The sequence below is a fragment of the Tachysurus fulvidraco genome, chromosome 14 (genome assembly GCF_022655615.1).
Source record: "Tachysurus fulvidraco isolate hzauxx_2018 chromosome 14, HZAU_PFXX_2.0, whole genome shotgun sequence".
NCBI lineage: Eukaryota > Metazoa > Chordata > Actinopteri > Siluriformes > Bagridae > Tachysurus > Tachysurus fulvidraco.
The window spans coordinates 10,726,764-10,738,905 of NC_062531.1; the positions used below are offsets into that span (position 1 = coordinate 10,726,764).

The 12,142-nt window shown below is 35.3% G+C and overlaps 2 protein-coding genes across 2 annotated transcripts; both read right to left on the minus strand.

The window, feature by feature from the left end:
• Window positions 1-440: 440 nt before the first annotated feature.
• On the minus strand, window positions 441-6,365 carry aldh9a1a.1 (aldehyde dehydrogenase 9 family, member A1a, tandem duplicate 1). The gene is made up of 12 exons (XM_027166511.2): window positions 6,207-6,365; window positions 5,479-5,635; window positions 5,118-5,263; window positions 4,457-4,586; window positions 4,182-4,316; window positions 3,862-4,058; window positions 2,882-3,022; window positions 2,351-2,539; window positions 1,824-1,911; window positions 1,300-1,441; window positions 1,068-1,180; window positions 441-922 (listed from the first exon to the last, which is right to left on the minus strand). The coding sequence occupies exons 2-12, from the start codon at window positions 5,627-5,629 to the stop codon at window positions 828-830; spliced, it is 1,527 nt and encodes a 508-aa protein (XP_027022312.1). The 5' UTR covers window positions 5,630-5,635; window positions 6,207-6,365; the 3' UTR covers window positions 441-827.
• Window positions 6,366-7,149: 784 nt separating this feature from the next.
• tmco1 (transmembrane and coiled-coil domains 1) lies at window positions 7,150-10,332 on the minus strand. Its single transcript, XM_027166513.2, has 7 exons — window positions 10,171-10,332; window positions 9,942-10,019; window positions 9,769-9,828; window positions 8,845-8,891; window positions 8,666-8,733; window positions 8,397-8,541; window positions 7,150-8,190 (listed from the first exon to the last, which is right to left on the minus strand). Exons 1-7 carry the CDS (start codon window positions 10,238-10,240, stop codon window positions 8,092-8,094), a joined length of 567 nt encoding a protein of 188 aa, XP_027022314.1. The 5' UTR covers window positions 10,241-10,332; the 3' UTR covers window positions 7,150-8,091.
• Between the last annotated feature and the right edge of the window lie 1,810 nt (window positions 10,333-12,142).

Here is a 12,142-nt window from a genome sequence, read left to right on the forward strand (position 1 = left end):
CATTGTACTTTCACATGGAAAAAAAATATGTTTCATTTACTTTGTAAATTTAGTGTTGTGTAACCTTTTAATACACTTTGTATATTATTTAGTTTTTAGTGTAGTTATGGACATATGATAAATAGCACCCCATGTTGTTATATTGTTAGTGTTATTGTACGGAAACTTGATAAACCTATGATGTAATCACTTGATTGTTGTTCGTATGGTTGGACATTGATGAATTTTGCTGAGATTCCTCACATCATATGAAACAAAATGGTTCCCTTTTCTAAGCATGGTTTAGCAGATCAAGAAAGCTGGAGATGGCAATCTTCTGATTCTTTTTTAACCCTCTGTAGGGCAGGGATGTATTCCTCAGACTCGAGTCTTATACCAGAAGTCAGAAATCTGACGTAGAGGTCAGAATTAGGCAAATACAGACAAAAATCAATTCCAAATGATAGAAATGTGTTTATTTTCAGTAAAAACTGACATTCCACAACACAGTTTACACTGTTGGATAATTCTCACAACCATCTGCTCTCTTTCACAAATGTCTAGATGTTTCCTATACTGAAAATGCAAATGAACTTGCTACAAATATTGCTTACATGGTGTACTGTACAAATGCAGTAAGAAAATCTTAAATGCAAATATAACCTTAGTGTTTTAGGCACTTGCTATATGATATGGTTTTGGCTCAGAACTATTTTCACATATTCAAAAGTGGACAGTCAGGAATATGTTGACTTAACAGTCACCTGTGGGTTCATATTTACTAAACATCAGCACAGCTTTACTGTTGAATGTCAAGACGGTCACTTTACTGAAGACATAACGGTCTTTTAAAAGTGGTTGTCAACATCTCCCATTTCCACCACAACAGTTTTCAGCTGGGAATAATACTCAACAGTCACCATACCATTTTCTCTGCCAAAACCTGGAGTGAGAGAGAAAGAAAAAAGTTTTCTGCTGAGTCTCATGGCTGTAATTTACATAAATGAGTAAATGAAGATTTATTTGGAAAGAGAAGTATTTGTTGCTATTATTCGGGCATTAAATAATAGTACTGCCTGCAGTCCTACCTGACATCTTGTAGCCTCCAAATGGGACCTCCACTGGACTCACATTATAATTATTGATGAAGCATGTCCCTGCTTGAAGATTTTCAGCCACTCTGTGTGCTCTAGAAATATCTCTGAAAGTATACAAGACAACATGTTAAAATGTAGACGGGAAGGTAAACACCCCCCCCCCCCACACACACACACACTGATCATGAGGTCATCTGAAGGAGACCCTGGTGTGAGACTTCACCTGGTAAAGACTCCAGATGCCAAACCAAAAGTTGTGTTGTTGGCTCTTTGCAAAACTTCCTCTTCAGTGTCAAATGGCATAATGGACATCACAGGCCCAAAGATTTCCTCTTTCACACAGGTCATGTCATCCCTGCAGTTATCTATGAATATAACAACATATAAAAGAAATACATTCACTTGTGTATTGCTGGAAAGCTTATTTTAGATTAAATTAGGGACCATGCTTATAATATGAAAAAGTTAGCTTTTAAAAATAGCTCTCTAGTGCCGATTAGAAGTTAACATTAAATATAGCATTATGCCAAAAAGAGACAAGCAAACAAATGAAATATAAATTACAAACCTTCCCAGGTTTGTAGCAGACAAATGCATGCACGACTACATTATTTGCATCTCGTCTTGGTCAGTGTTATTACTTTTAAAACAAAATAATGGAATAAAATTTGTTGGCTAGTAACACACAAAGGTTAGTGTTGTTTAGCTAGAGGCCAAATCAGATACAATAAAAAACACATTAATTACCCAGAACACATGGGGACAAGAAGTAGCCTCCTTTAAGTTTGGGGTCACTGGAAACAAATGGCTCTCCACCACATAACACCTTGGCTCCCTGATAGAAGATTTGAGACATTAAAGCTACATTTCTATCAAAACGTGTTGCAATCACCACTGTGTACAGTCCATTCTGCAAATTTGTATATACAGTAATTAGATCAACCAGAAATGCTCCAATGTACAAAATTCCTCCAGAACCACATCCTTGTGTGTTCTATACAATGATAGTAACTTTTTCCATGAAGAATTTTAAAATAGGTACATACCAACTTCTTGTTTGTTTATCTTAACAACATTTGTGTTTTAATGATGAGGGGCAGATTTTTTTTTAATTAAAATTAGATAATCCTTAAGTCATTCTCTAAAGACCTATTTACTACTTACTGAAGTAGAAAAATTGAACATGTACCAAATCAATTTATACTGAGGTCAAGAAAAATCTACCCAATAATCGGACATTTAAATCATTTATCCAACACCTTTATTAATAGTACCTGTTCTTTAGCTTGGTTTATAAAACCCAGCACTTTCTCCATGTGGGGTTTGCTAATCAGAGCACCCATCCGTGTCCCATCTTGTAGAGGATCTCCAACAGCAATGGCCTTTGTTCTCTTCACAATCTCCTCTATAAATGGTTTCATAATATCCCTCTGCACGAACACCCGTGTCCCATTGCAACACACCTGCATCAGCCAAAACACTAAGGTCATTCATAAAATTATGACAACAAGAACAACTAAAACAGAGGGCAAAAGGAACTTGGTTTGTGGACACATGAACAGAACATCTATATGCTTTTTAAACTTCACATTCTAGACTGAATTACCATTTTGTTGTTATAAAAACATCCACCTTTCTGAGAAGGCCCTTCACTAGTTTGGGATTTGCTTATTTTGTGCAAGATCAACATATATCTGTATATGATTAGTTGTAAAGAAACTTTTGTCCATATAGTGTACTTTAACCAATATTATCACCTTTGGGATTATTTATTTTAAAGAAAGCTGATGTTAATGCCTAATTACCTCTCCCTGGGTGAGGAAGTTAGCCATTAAAGCCCCTCTGATAGCATTCTCCAGCTCACAGTCCTTAAAGATGATAAGTGGTGACTTTCCACCTAACTCCAGTGTCACTTGCTTCACACCTTTTGCGGACATCTCCATGACCTTACAGACAAACAAATACAGTATGATTTAATATTCTACAACAATACCTTGGATATAAACATTCTAGTTTTAACATTTTACCTCAAATCCACTATATACTATTTGCACTTAAACATTTTAGGGATTTGAGATCATGTTCACTTAGTGAATATCTCAGCTAACTGTTCAAGTGAAATTAAACAAGGATTTTAAATATATACATTTCAATTTTGCTATATCATTTTCAATAGATGATTCAAGAAAGATAAGATTTACTTTCAGTGAAACTGAAACTTCTAAAAGTTCAGACATGTTAACATTACTTGGCAAAAGAAATATAGTAAAAGCTCCTGGATGAAATCAAGCAGGTTGTAGTAAATAAACGTGAACTGTGATAGCAGTTGAATTAAGTCAATTACTCGTGGGTTAAATAAATAAAATAATGAATCCGATATGTCCACACTTTTCCCTTGGTTTCAGCATTCCTTGCACTCACATCAACACATTAAACCTTTTGCCAAAGCAAGAATCCTATATAATGCAATTGGAACCAGTCATACTGTATGCTTCAGTGTTAAATGTTTATATTTGTGATAACTGGGCCACCTAAAAACAGTTCAGTGTGGTGCAACAGAGCTACTGTATATTCTCCAATACATGCAAGCAAACCTAAAGAATGTGTTAAATATAAAACAATCCATAGATAATATTTCATTAAATCAACATGATTGAAATGTTGCTGCTATTATTGAGAACCATTTCATAAAAATAAAATGATAACTAACATATGATCATCACACTACAGAGCAAAACAATAGTACAAAACCTTTTCCAATAGCAAATCCTTCTAGCTTTTTTACCTTCTTGCCAGTAGGCACACTACCAGTGAACGACACTTTGGCCACCATGGGGTGGTGGCACAGCAGTGATCCGGTCTCGGCTGCACCCTGCACCACATTAAACAGCCCGTCTGGCACGCCAGCTTCTTTATAGATCTCTGCTAAAATGACTGCTGTGAGTGGAGTCATGGGAGATGGCTTAAACACCATGGCATTACCTGTGCAAGTGAAACCATAACAGACAGTAATTCAGTTACAAATCCAGCTACACTTTTCAATTAATACCATACTGGATATTCTTATTAGTTTAGCATAAGTAAGATTTAACATTGCTCACATACCACACGCTAGAGCTGGGGCTGATTTCCATGCAGCAATCTGGAAAGGATAGTTCCAGGCACCGATTCCCACACATACACCCAGTGGCTCTCTACGAGTGTAGGCAAAAGAGCCTCCGGGAAGCTGAATGTGCTGGCCTGACACAAACACACAAATCTATATTACTGCAGAAAAAAATTGTTATTTTCTAAAGCATTATTTCGCTTAGGAGATGTATTCTGAGTACTCCATTAATAAGAAATGCTGTAGTGGTTTGACAATTTACAGCTAAATATACCTGATAGTGTGGGAGCAATTCCAGCATAGTACTCAATACACTGCCAGGCCACATCAATGTCCACCTTAGCCTCAGTTATACTTTTTCCATTGTTGATCACTTCCAGCACAGCTATCTGATCTCTGCGCTCCTGTTAAAGCAACAAGGAATAAAGTTTACACTTGTTGGTTAGGTCATGGACTGTTGCACACCTAGGCAGCAAAATACACAGATCCATATTTTTGATAATTTGTGTGGGTTTAAAAAAAAAAAAAAGAGGTGCCAAATTGTTTAACACAGCACCATTTAAATATCTGGAAATAAAAGCTGACATTCTAACCCATTGTGTCATGGTTATTTTGGCATCAAACCTAAACGGCTTCAGTGATGCGGGATTAAGATTGGTTTATTATTAAATTAATTAGGACTGTATTTTAGAACTGTATTTCACAAAAAAAGAAACCACATACTGTTAAGTTACCCGAGATAATGCAAACGATATAATATTTTAAATAGGGTGCCAAATGTCCCAACTCTGTTCAGAACCACATACTTTTTTGTGCATTGCATTAGCCCTTTAAATTTATACATTCTTAGAAACACAAATATATCTACACACTATTTAGAAGATACTGGATAGTATCTGTAATTAGGACCATTGGGTTTTGTTGTGAATATTTACCCTAATAATACGTGCAGCCTCCAGCAGGATCCGAGCTCTCTCTATGCCGGCAAGTTTACTCCATTTTAGGTAGGCAGTGTGTGCAGCCTTTATGGCCTGATCGACCTCCTCCTCCCCACAAGGAATCATATCACACAGCACACGGCCTGGAGAAAGCGAGGTTTTGTTTAACATACACTCCAGTATGTTTATAAATTTACAGAAATTTGTCTTTGGCTGGAATATATTTTACATATGACCTATAACCTGCAAAGCAACATGCAGGCAACAGTTAATCAGTGACAAGTAGCACTAAACACCATCATGCAAAAAATTGGTGTAGATTTACGATACGTTACTACACATGGAAAAAAAAACTTACCAGTTGCTGGTTCATACACTGGCTCAGAGTTGTTCGTGTTCTTGCCTTGAACTCGAGCTCCACCCCAGAAGTTCAGAGCCTCTTTCACAACCAGACCCCCAGTAGAAACATTGTGAAACTCAGGCAGGGAAAGAAGTGGTGTCTGAGCCATTTTAAACTGCTCACAAAGAAAATATTGTTTATTAGAACCTAGATTATTTGTGCTGTCTAACAAAGCTCAACATTTGTTGCAGTGGATTATTGTAGAACAGGTTGTTCTGCCAGTAATCTGACCCAAGACAATGTTCATTCTCATTGATAATGTCTGTTCACTTTGGTCTGTTTGGGACATTTCTGCATGCCCCATTTTCTCCCTGCCTTTCCACAGCATGGCCTGTAGGGCCTCAGCAGGAAGGGGTTTAGAGATAAGATTTTTTACACGCCCCACTTTGCTAGCACTAAGCTAACCAGTATGCTAACATGTGAGGGGGGAAAAACAACCCTCACGCCTCCTGATCATGTCCAGACTACAATGGAAGTCGTAAAAACGACCCTAAAAATCTCCGAAACACATTTAAAAAAGAAAATCATAAACTGAAGCAGAAAAAAATTTATTTGCGAAATGTCAGTAGCAAGTTAAATTCCATGGAAGCTAGCTCGCTTTACGCTTCACAATAACGACGATAATTTCCGTCATGCATTCGATATTTAGGTTTGCCTTCAAATCATTTCAGCAAATTTAACGTTACCTTGAAGTGTGAGACTTGGCTTCTTTAGTGTCTGTGCAGATTCAGTAGGTCTTGAGCTACACGTCACCCTTCTGACAGCAGAAATGGCCGTGAAGTTTGTGAGCTGAGAGAAGTTATAGTCCCTCAGAAATCCACTTATCAGACCATGATTATATAACACAGTGGGCTGGCGTTAACCAGGTTCTTTCACTGGTTCATTTTATTGGCACGTCAGCACTTGTGCTTTTCATACACTATCATCCAACCAATTTTCAGTCAATACACTTTTGTATCTTGCGATTTTATGATCTGGATTTTGATCTTCCATTGCATCATCAAAGAAGTTGCACGTCTTAAGTGGGTCAAAAGTACACAAAGGTTTCTTGGTGTGCTGATATTTTGAAGGATTTCTACATTTTCTAGGTTTCTTTGTGCAACCAAGTAACACTTTATAGCAACATGGTATATATACTTCCCAACCATGCTATTGCTGTACCCTTTAATTAACACCATACCTGCTTCTAACACACCAAATCATCAGATCTTACTGAATTGACATAGGTGCATAGAGAAAAATGTGAAGCTCAGGGTTTACTCCAGACCTAAGGATCTGGTCTAGTAATCTGACTAGACTAGTAATCTGGTTTTAGATCTAATCCTTTTTACCATGCACACATCAGGTTTATGTCATCCACCTTTGTTGTATTGAATTGTGCACTTAAAAATGATACAATTCCATTAACACATAAAATGTTTGCTTTCCCCCCCAACACACAGATTTGTCTTTGCTGCTTCTTAAATGAGATGATGCTATGTGTACTGTACATCTGACCAAGAGCGTAACTTTTTTTTTTTTTTACAAAAAAAAAGTCACTGATCTATGCAAGATAACTTTACCACTTTATTCACCAAGTGTAAACGCCATAAAATAATTATAAAAGTGAACTTAAAGCAATAGAATCCACACAATTTAATCTCTTTTAATCTAATAAACACATTCACACATATGCATAAATAAAATCCATACCAAATATTAGTCTTACATGTCAAATAAAGAAAGTGGAGAACACATGACAGTTTATCAGGTAGGTCAAAAGAGCATACTAACATATATCATTATGTAGTGCAGTTATGTAATGACCCATTGATATAGAAATCAGAATTACATGCACATGGTAATAAAATTAAAATGAAAACCTTTCTGTGATTTTTTTTCTTCTATTTATCCAGGTGAATACTCCTTAACATCCGTAGCATGCAGGTTGAAATAATCAAAGCTGGTGAGATCAAAAAGTACAGTGCTCCCAAGCTGCCTAAATGTCCCCATGCCTGAAATAAGCTGACAAAAATATCACACAATACCAGTGGGGCCCAACACTGAAATAGTTGGCCTCTTATACGTTATAATGTTTAATATATTAGAAAATGCCATATAAAACTTTTAGAAGAAACAACAATTTCTAATAAGGGTCTATTTTGACATAGCACTGTTATCGTTTACATTTAAATAGTTTCTAGTGAAAGTGTCATATTTAATTGAAAGGAGACCTTTATAAAATAACGAAAGTATTTTTTAAAGCATGGTCTATTTCCCTCCTTTTGACAAGCACAGGTGACCCAGCCATAATGAAACTGTTAAATAATCTACGTTTAGCAGTTCCACCTTCACACAGTATGCAAAATGTGATTAATTAACCAAAACCATTTAAAGAAAGACTATTTGCCATTATTGAACTATTCTAAATATTTGGAGTTTGAATAAAATCATTGTCAAATTTAAACATGGAAACAATATGTACAGTGAGGTAACCAGGAAGCTACTGCATTTTAATATATAATTTTGCTTCAAGTCTACCCAAAGTATGTCTACAACCAAAAAAGAGAACCTGTGTATTGTCTAACATGTTTATGAGAACTTGGCAGCTTGTGGAGGGGGTCCCAAAAACCCTCCAGCTTGTTTGGTGGCTGCACGAGATGGAGCCAAGCCCAGCATCTTCTGGATGTTCTGAATGAGAGACAGGAAAAGTATTTTTCACTACAACTGAGATAATAAATACACTACACATATACAGTAGTATTAATTGCAACCTTATCATGCAGTTTCAACGCACAGATTTTCTAAGAGATTATAGCCAACACATAACTGAAGCCGTTGAATCACACTCTTGTGACTTTCCTCTTTGAACCTGTGGCAAAGGTGTTGAGCATTACCTGTCTAATAGACATGGTGCACAGAATATAGAGGAAGATGAAAGAGCAGTCAGTGTAATCTTCACCCAGAAGATTGCGATGAGAAAGGCCTTGGATGTAGGACAAGGGAACAAACGGTAGCTTTGCTACAACCCGCCCATCAAAGCTGAAGAGAAATAAAAATTGGAAAGTAAATCTGATGCTTAAATCATTGGATCTGCATTCAACTCTATTAGGAACAAACAACTTATCTGTGGACTAATACTTAAAAATAATCATAATCAACTTACATTGAATTGAACATGCCCATTAATGCTGTAAAGCAGAAACCAATGGCAAACATGGACTTCATTCTGACCTATGATGAAAAATAATTTCTGTTTAAGGCAGCGAGTTGAAATACAAAAAAAATAAAAATAAAATGAAGATATAAATGACATGGTAGCTGTATCAAATAAGATTGTTTCACCATTGACAGGTCTCGGTTGTTGTTCTTGAGTTTCTCCTCTTGCCTTTCTGTTTGACCAGAGCAAAAAAAAAAAATTAAAATTAAAACTTAAAATTTATTTCTACCTCTTTTAGCATTCTGCACAACTGTCATTCCACAGAACAAATAACACCAATATTACGGAAGGAAAATATATATGGGCAGGTTTCTCTTACTCATGCTGTAAATTTTTTTTAACACATCTGGTGTTATGCATGTAATTGCAATTTGGCAATACAAATAGCATTATTTTTTCTTTTGTGAAAGCCATTCTTAAAGACTATCTGAAAGTGTTTCCTTACATATTGGGACATATGGCACCTTCTGTACAATATTATATCGTTTGCTGTTTTGCACAATCCTTTACATTATCTCAGGGACCTGCTGCTATAACACTGTGTTCATTCTAGTATTTCTGCACTCGCAATATTGTTTGACCATACAGCATTTACACCGGTCAGAGCTGTTTCTGTTTATTGTCTTTTGAGTATTTTCTTGTAATTTTTTGTCTGCACTGTCTTTTTTCCTGTCTGCACTGTTTACACCAGGTTGCACAGTTGCACTTTATATATCTAAGACTAACTTACTAAGTCCTTAGCATTGTCTTTGTTTTATGTAGCACCATGGTCCTCAAGAAACGATGCCTCATTTCACTGTGTACTGCTATATATGGTTGAAATGACAATAAAAGCTTCTTGACTTGACTATTAACTGCACAGTGGAGGCTTAGCAGTGCTCTGAACTCTGTATGCTGTGAGATCAGATCCCATTCATATCAAATCTTGCCACTGTTGGGTTTCTGAACACTACTCTAAGCCATCAGTTACTCATCTCAACTGTAACTAAGCTGGAAAGGATAAAAAATAATATTGGTAAATAAATAAAATCGTGCAGCTTTTCACTTGCCGATCTTTTTCTTCTGTTGACGTCCAGCAGACTCTGTAATCGTCTCTTTCTTCTTCTCCACTTAAAACACATAAGAAAAAAAAAAAGAAATGAACTCAAAGGATCTGTAGATGCTCATGGCATCAATCACAGTGTTTATATGCAATTAGATGCCAATTTTAGTTAATACTTACGCTTTTTGCTTTGCTTTTCTACTTCAGCTTTGAGCCTCTTGTACTTGTCTGTGCGGTAAACTAACACCCATGTTATACCTGAACAATTCAAAAACAAAGAAGACATCAAGCTCGAAAAAATCACTAAACTAGTTAGACATATGTGGTTAAACTGATCCATGTATCGCTATGTGTCGCTAACTGCATGCAATTTATCTCCTGACCTCGTCAAATAGTAACGTTTAATTACCTTCAGCCAGCAACGCGGTGCAAACAGATATGAAGACGATAAGTATCGTGTCTGCGAACATAGTAGTCATTTTGTACAGCTTTGGGATTATATCACCACACTATAGCTAACGGTGGATATCCCAGTCAAAGTTAAGCGTCAGCATTACGTGACATCATCAATATGCGACTGTTTGTATTCATTCATGGTGTCGCTCTCTAGTGGTCAGTATTTTTTTGGTGTTTATTTTATTTCATTCAATTCTATTTTACTATTTTACTATTCAATTCTATTTTTTATTTATTTATTTATTTATTTTTTTACCAATTTATAATTTTAATTTTAAGGTTTTTTTTAAATAATAAATAATTTATAATTTTTAAAAAAAATAATCTTTAAATAATTTAAACAAAATATGTTGTTCTGAGAGATCTTTTAGTTGTTCTGTGACATTGCTATCAGAATCAGACTATCTGAATATGCAGTAAAAGTAAGTACAGTGAAATTATTTGCTTTGCATACATAAGTTTTTGGTTCTTAGTATCAGAGAGGCTGGAATCCTTATCGTTGGAGATGGCGGTAAGTTTTCTATCAGCAAGGAAGAAAATTAGAATAAATCAAAATTGCAAAAAGTGTAGGAACACCAATGAACACCAAGGTTGACATCTGTATACAATACAGAAACTAGTTGGGTCAGTAGGAGTATGGGGGAGCAACAGAAGATATGAAATAATACTCACATGACTTAGAATAGGACCAGCTGAATCACTAATTACACTTAAACAAGGAACAAGATTCAGGGCTCTAACCCCAATTTCAATGAAAGGAGTCAGAAGAATATCACACATATTACAAATACTATGGAAGATTTAAAAGCCACATTAAATGGGTATTTTACACTGAAAAGAAGACAAAAGTTGCAGCTCTTTGATGAGTGCCATTGAGATAAATGAATTTCAGTTTTTTAAGGTATCATTAGAAAACCTGTTCCTTTATTAAATTTTATTTGTTAGCATTTTATCTTTCTAAAAAGTGTTCTAGATATAACCTTACTTATAGTATATATATATATATATATATATATATATATATATATATATATATATATATATATATATATATATAATTTTGTAAGATGTATTCAACAGCAAGTGTAACGTGACCAATAACACATCAGCAAATTTCACTATCTGCATTTATCTCAACATACATTCTGCACATTCTGAATTCTGAATGTAATAATATCATCTTAAATCAATAAACTGGTATCAATTACAAATAAATTGTGCAAATAAAAAGCTAAAAAGTTGAGAATAAATTGTTAACATTATTATAACTCATGTTATGATATTTTATAATGTTTTATGTATCGTCCCCTCAGACATAATTTTAGTTATATGCCTCATTTGTCGTTGACACGTGATCATTTAGTCAGGTGTGAGCGTGCACTTTTCAATTTGGGGGGAAGGAAATTAAAAGTGATTTTTTTTTTATCAGGGCTAATTTGCAGTTTAGTGATGCTTACAAAACTAACCCAGTGGACACCAAACAATAAATGGTCAATAAAGAAGAAGAATTCCTCAGAAATGTCAATTAGTGCTAAAGACATTAAAAAAGATGCAAAGGCAAATGGAACTGAAATTCATCCTCTTAAAAAACATTATTGGCCTCTAAATATTCATTCCTTTCTATGGGCAACATCTACTTTCTCTTCCAGTAATATCAATTCTGTCAAGCATCCTGGCTTACAACTTCTATATTAGCAGACCAGCCCACCCTTTTGTATATGGCAGAATATCTTCCTAATTTGTCTTATTGGGTGGGTTGAATTTGTTTTTGGGGGTATTTTAAACTCTCTGAATATTTTTTGAAACAAAAAACAGCACAACAGGAAAGTACATTCTTCTTCAAGAGGAAAGTACATTCTTCTTCAAGAGAGGATGACCCAACACTAACCATTAGAAATGCAAAAAACAATCTTCAATGGCAGTAA